The sequence below is a fragment of the Gavialis gangeticus genome, unplaced genomic scaffold, assembly GCF_001723915.1.
Source record: "Gavialis gangeticus isolate Ggan-Ray unplaced genomic scaffold, GavGan_comp1, whole genome shotgun sequence".
Lineage (NCBI taxonomy): Eukaryota > Metazoa > Chordata > Crocodylia > Gavialidae > Gavialis > Gavialis gangeticus.
Window position 1 is genome coordinate 181607985 of NW_017728992.1, and position 7131 is coordinate 181615115.

The window sequence follows — 7131 nt, forward strand, 5'->3', positions numbered from 1 at the left end:
AGCCCTCTGGCCAGGCAGTGTTGTTACTTAACCTCCAGTAGCGAAACTGCCTTGTTTATATAGGCAGCCCTGAGCCTAAAATGGCTGCCCTCATTAGGCACCTGGAGGCTGCCAGCTCCAGGGCCTTAAAGTGGCAGGCACACATACTGCCCTGCCATACCCGTCTCTGAAATAGAAATACAGTAACTTTGGTAACTAAAAAATGTTGGCTCTGTGTGTAGGAACATTGCTGCCACTGTTGCTCTCACCAATGCATAAACAATACTTTAATTAAAAGGATAAAAGTATATACTAAATAAGTACCTCTACTACAGGTTCTGCTTGGTTGTTATGGAATCTGAGAATTAAGTTAAATGATTAAAGAATAAAGTAATTATAGGGGATTTAAATGCCAGCTACTTTATCCTTTATTGAAGAAATGTCAGTGAAGGTTTGCATGGACAACAAAGTAATTTAATTTAACTGAGGAATGGAAATTTTATATTTGAGAGTTGCCTTTACCAGCTTTGTAATGGTCTCTGTGTTGGAATCCAGTCACATATCTTCCCTTTCAAGCAAACTAGAATTCTCTGACATATAAAACATGTTAAAATTAAATGTAAAATTGATGTTTTCTTAAGAATGTTCATTTATGGGGTTCAAAAGTAATACAATACCTTTGTCAAGGATACTCTGATCATAGCAAATTCAGATAGGTTAATAAGCCATATTCTGTAGGAGCCCCTAATCTGAGCACCTTTGTTTACCAGCATCAAGTGGAAGTGGAAAGGCAGTGTTTAAAGCTCACATACTCATGTAGTACAGTTTGGAGTGTGAGACGCTATATGCTTGTGTGGATTTCTCGTGATAATAGCTTTGTTAAGATCTATGTACTTTTCACCTCTGCCATAGCTGGAGCTTATTTCAGGGCCCCTCCTCCTGCCATTTGACATATTCTTTACCAATTCTTTTCCTAAGAAAAAGTTCTGTGGATCTCAGTCCATTCTTGTTGCCTCTTCCACTCTCCAGTTGACACTGGCCGAGCAATTTGCTATAAACAGAGGTGGATGGAAAGTTGGGCAGTGAACTTTAGGCCCCCTGATACATGTCTTTACAACAGGTCTTGGTTTTTTTTACTCAGTCTTAGACCGATGCAAATGACAGTTATAATGACTTATCTTTAAATTATTTCTTCTATATGGTTGTCATTTAAAGAAAACTTGATTTCATCTAAACATTTTCCAGGTATACAACAACTTCATGTTTTTTTCTGTGAAGCACCCATTGATGGCTAATACCCCAGGAGATGGCATAATACACCCCTCAAGCTTAAATATTTAAGAACATCATTTTCTGATACATATTTCGGGAAAGAAGCTATATTCTGTTTGTACCTGTCTTGTTTTTGAGCTTACCATTGATACTTAGTAGCTTGTCCTGATTCTTAGGCTCTTAACATAAGTCTGATCACTCTGATGTCACCCATTTTATGTTTCAGTTTGTGATGAGCATAAGGAATTCAAAGACGTCAAACTTTTCTACCGCTTTAGGAAAGATGATGGAACATTCCCACTGGATAACGAGGTGAAGGTGTTCATGAGAGGCCAGAGGCTATATGAAAAGTATGTTGTGTTCAATGTCCATAGTATGTTGACAATAATAGCAGGAGAGACAAATGTTTTATTTATGTAACCTCAAATATTCTGAAATGTCCCCATTGCACAATACTGGATATATTTATATATTTACAATACTGGATATCACGCTATTTTATTTATCACTCTCATTCACCCTTCCCATTTCCCTGTTGTTCTCTGTCAATCTCACTTGTTTTGCATTAGATAGTAAATCTTCTCTTTTACACAGCAAATTCTTTTAATGTGCTTGTATGATGGAGCTCCAGTACCCATTGGAGTCTTTGTGCACTGTCACATAATAATGGCAGATCTGGCATTTAAAAATGCAATCAGGAGACTTAAAACAAAATGTCTGAAACTAATGGCCACGTGATTATTAAAGCCTCATTACTGTGACATTTGTACTTGACATAATTTTAGAAAACAAGAAGCAAATAATCTTCAGTGATTTCGCCTCCTGTCCTCTTCTAGCAGGAAGATTACATTAAAACTAGTTGCAAAAAAAACAGTCCAGATCCTCTAATTAAGATTTGAAACAGATGGTTACTCTGAAACACTGAATATCCCATTGGATTACTTGTTATCAAATAACCGAGGAGTGTAACCATATTGTCCATTCTAGAACCAATATAATTTTTATTCAGGCCGCAGGGATTGTAATATGGTTGTTTCAGGGAGAATGTATAAAATGTGTGTGTTGACACTTACTGGAAACTGATGGTGCAAATATGTGAACAGATGTGTTACTTTCTAAGATGTTGGAAGTATTCTCCAGGCTAATTCTAGTCATCAGATAGGACACACGTGCTTGTCTAGGGCACCAATTGTACAGTAGCAATGAAAATCACTGTGGCTAGTTTGACCTAGTTTCTTCCCCCTTGAAATATGGTTGCAATGAAAATTCATGCCAAGAAAGCTTAAAAACTCAGGGGCATACAATCAATCCCGTCAGCCTGATTTGCTGTTTGGTGCCTAAACGGCCTGAGAATTTCTGGAGGATGATTCCTGTCTTCTGTTTGGCCTGCAGAGGAGGAGTGCAGAGAAGTATGTGATCACCCAGGAGGAGTGGCAGAGGGTCAGCAATGGGAAAAAAAGTGCCAGATCCATAGTGCATAGTTAACTCTGCTGCTAAGTAACAGGGCAAGTAGTTTACGGCTTCTCTGGAGAACTCACTCGACATTCAGTTTGCTGCCTTCCTCTCACAGACCCCTGGAGCAGTCAGTGTCAGGAGCAGGGCATGGTGGATAGCAGTTTGTATCAGCAACTACTCTCGCAGACACCACCCATGAAGCAGAGCAATAAGCAAGACAGCCACCAGGGAATTGGGATGGGTGTAAGGTGAAGGCAGCATGGTGTAGATGGGACTGTCTGGGTTAATGGCCAGCCAAAGGCAAGGGCATGAGGAACATGGGCCACTTCCTAGTTGTAGATGTATGCAGGCTACTTAAAGTGTGGGCCTAAAAAAACACAAGCTAAACTGTTCTACAGCAGGTGTAAAGTTTAATGTCTTTGCTTTTTCTTTGGGATGAATCTGGCAACCATTTCTTGCCTCCAGTAAAAAGAAACAGATGGTGCTTTGTTTTCAAAGGGAAATGGTCCTGTGGCTGAAACCAGTTTTCAAGTGGTTGTATGTTTTAGGACCACAACTTTGGGTCCTGACAGAGGTAACCTGGCCTTTCTTTCTGAAGTAGATTAACCAATATCCCTTCATTTGGTTAGGTGAGTCCCTTTCAGCTGAAGACTAGAGAGCCAAGGCTTTTTCTGGTGTGTATGGATGTTAATGGTCTTGTGGCACTTTTTTAATAGCCTAGGTTATTGTGGCCTCTTCTGTCAAGATATCTCTGCTTTGTCTCTCACTGTTGTGCTGCTGCTACTTTCCATTTCGAAGTCAAATACACTTCACTGGTGATAGATATCATAAAGTGTTTCATGAATACTTGTGATGAGAGGTTCTGTAAAATAGCATGTCCTTATTGCATCTCTCCAGGAAAGACCCAGAGCAGTGCACATGTCTGTGTAGTATCATTATATCCTTATTACGGCTGCCGTACACAGATACAGATAAGCATAGATTTTAATGCTGGTGATGGATGTTGTTTCATACTTCAGAGAGAATGGAAAAAACAGTGAGAGAGAGATCAAACTGAAACGTAAAGCATTCTTTTCTCTTTGCCTTATACATATTACACAAGATTTTCAAGTTTCTTGAAACTCAGTGCCTATTTAAACTGCCTAAAACACTAGAAAATATACTGCGGAGAACAAGCCTATTTTGGGAAAGGGGTATCAGTGGATGACTCAGTAGGTCTTTCTCATCTCAGAGTTTTGTTCTGCCACTCCTTATCTTGTTCAGTGTTTAGGTAAGTGAAGGTAACACACAAGGCCACTCCCTTGGGCTGTTCTGTTCTAGAAATGGTTTGGTAGTATAGTTATAATAGGAAACTCCTCGTATAGAGAGAGCTGAGATACCAGCAGAATCACTCTTTTGCTGGTATAGTTAATGCCATGCTCCTGAATGAAATAAGCCATTTATGTCTGCCATCGTATTTACAAATATAGTAATATTTTGCCTGTATAGAAATGTCAATAAATAAATAAAACAGGTGCTTCTAAATGCACCTCTTTGGCTCCTACACTTTGGGCACTTCTATATATTCATTAATATGCTGTAGTTACGGCGCATTAAGTTTAGTACTTGGTTAGCCAAGTATGAAATCAGTGCGCAATAACTCATGCTATTTATTGTGCAGTAGCGCCAGCACATGGGTTTTTCATGATGCTTACTACGCAGTAGCCTAATACTACTGCGCAGTAGTGTATTAGCATGGTTTTTGTCCAGCCCACTACTGCACAGTGTTATTATACTACTGTGCAGTTAGCATCTCATGTAGACGTGCCACTATGTAAGATTTTCAAGGTTCCTGAAACCTAGTGCCTATGACTCTCTGACTTGGCAGAAATACTAGAAAACAAACACTGTGTTGACCAGGTCTGATTAATGCAAAATATAATTCAAATTACAAAATCTGTGGCATTTTAAAACCAGTAGATGCATCTATTTAGAGTCAGAGCTAGTAAAATTTTCTCAGTAGGCCACTTGCTTCATATGAAGTGAAGAATGCAAATTGTGCTTTAGGATATTGAAAGGCTGTCTGAACTATTATTTAGCTAAAGCAATATGCAGAAAACTGTGATTAAGCAAATAAAATACATTTCTTATTCTTACCCCTATGTACCCTCCTACAAGCACCCTCAAAGTCTCATTAAATATGTTTTAAATTCAAGACCTGGTATAGAATGTGTTCCAAAAGAGCTGTAGGATAAAGAAGAATATTTTGTTCTTAAACTAATAGACTTGCCCTTTTAGGAAAAAATAGAAACCTGAGGGCAATGGAGGGGAATATATTTTTGACAGATTGATGAGTACTACTACCATATAGTATATATAAACAAAGATATAAAGTTACTTACCCAATCTAACCTTTCAATGCATTTATCCAAGTGCCTACAATTCTTATTTCAAAGCAGAGGAGGCAATGCTTAATATTGGTCAAAGAAGATGAATTTGAGTCCAGGACATGTTATATTTTATTTAAATCCATGTTAAAGATCTGTTGGGTTGTTGGTTTTTTTTGCTGACCTTTGCTTTGCAGTTTGGTTTTAGCTAGAGCACTGTAATATTATTCTCTCTGTCTCTCCAACAGAAAGGAGCATGGTTATCGTTCATATGCCAGAACAGTTTGTACTTGCCAAAATTACATCTATCCACTGTCATCATATGTAGATTTGTACCTTCAGTGGATATTTATGAGAAATAGGAATCAGGAAAATAAACAAGTTGTTGCATGAACAACAAAACTGATTCATTCACCACAAAGGTTGTAATATGCCTCTCAGGTTCTTCCAGTCATTTTGCTTAAGGTTAATGCCCTCTGCTCAAACCCTAGATATTGAAGCACTGGGCCAGCCCTTGGTTGCAGGACTCTTTTCCACTCACATTCTCCCCTCTAACCATTGTGCTTCTATAGTTTATCTCCTTCATCTGTAACACATGGCTTCAGTGACGCTAGTGGCATGAGTAAGAGTTTCAGAATCAGTCCTTCTTTTCGGGACATGACTGGCTATGTTCTTGGAGCCTTGCTGTTAAGGCTGAAAAAGGTGGGGCAAATTTCATCCAGTGCGAATGACCACATCTTCAAGAGAATTTAAAATGCCCACTATTTTTACTGATTATTTTCAAGTAATTTATTATTCTTGTGTTTAAAAATTCCTGGTTATCCAAGCCTAAGAATAGAACCCACAACTTAATAATTAGGCCCTGGAAAGCTGTGCTGTTTGAGGTGTCCCAGTCTTTGAAGCACTTCACCCAGTAAGGGTACAGATGTACTTGGCTGAAGAAGTGCTTCAAAACTGACCCTCCAAAAACAAGACCTGAGGAAGGGTACTATAATACCTGAAAACTTGTCTAAATGTATCCCAACCATGCATTTAGTCCAAAAAAAGATATCACCCACAAAAGTTCTTGCCTCTCAAAAAACATTTTTAAGTGCCTTCTGAAGTTTGGTGTACTCCAGCAGTCCTCTGCCCATCCCACAGTGCTCTACCTACCCCTCACTGCTGGATGGAGTGGAGGGGAAGGGAGGGGAGCAGGGCAGACAGGTAGAAAGTGGTCTTCTGTGCATTCAGCTGTCCTTGGCAACCTCTGGAGATGAGTCTGAAATTAGCAGTCATACACCCAACATGGAGAATATTGGAAGCGAGTAGTAGACGATATGGAAGCCTGTTTGGATAGTTATAAATGGTGAATGAATGTGTTAAAATTGAATTTTGCTCATGCACAGTTCATTAACAGATACAAGGCTACATTTTTCAGATAATTTCTTCACACACACATTATTCAACTCATCAAAGTTTCCCAATTGGTCTTCATTTGTTATAAGAGGAAATGTAATTTTGTTAAATCACAAGACAGAGAGTCAGGAGCTCTGCATCCCATTTTATCCTTCCACAGACTTCTTGTCTCAAATGTCACTTAAATTGTGTGCACCTCAGCTTCTTAGTCTTCAGTTTGAATTCCAGTTGCTACTGGCATTGGTACCCATCTCTTTCACTTTGAATTGAGAGGGGTACCTTGTTGGCCAAAGTGAAAAGAGCTCCTCCCATCTTTCCCAGAGGGCTCCAGCACAAGAAAAGTTGAGAAACATTACCATGCTGCCTCTCAGAGCAATGGAGTTTGATGTTTTAAAGTTATCATAGAAATTTGTCATGCAGAAATATCAGAGTAAGGATTTAACTGTTAACCACATGCAACATTACTCCAATATCATAACCATGAGCTGAAGATGATTATGTTCCTCTAGCTATTAGATCTTCATGAAACTTCCTGATTTCAGAAATGGAAGAGATGGGGATGGTCATTTAAATTGTATGGATGCCTTTTGGAAACACTTACACTTGCACCCATCACTAGATAACTAATTTATTGAAACTTAGGGGGGGGGGGGGGGTGTGTGTG

At 39.0% G+C, this 7131-nt stretch overlaps 1 protein-coding gene across 1 annotated transcript in view; it reads left to right on the top strand.

Annotated features, from left to right (window-relative positions):
- DEPTOR (DEP domain containing MTOR interacting protein) overlaps positions 1-7131 on the top strand; it is a 185739-nt gene that overhangs the window by 62330 nt on the left and 116278 nt on the right. The window contains exon 3 of the mRNA XM_019528105.1: positions 1478-1601. Within this exon, the coding sequence (XP_019383650.1) occupies positions 1478-1601 (124 nt within the window). The remainder of the gene's footprint in view (positions 1-1477; positions 1602-7131) is intronic.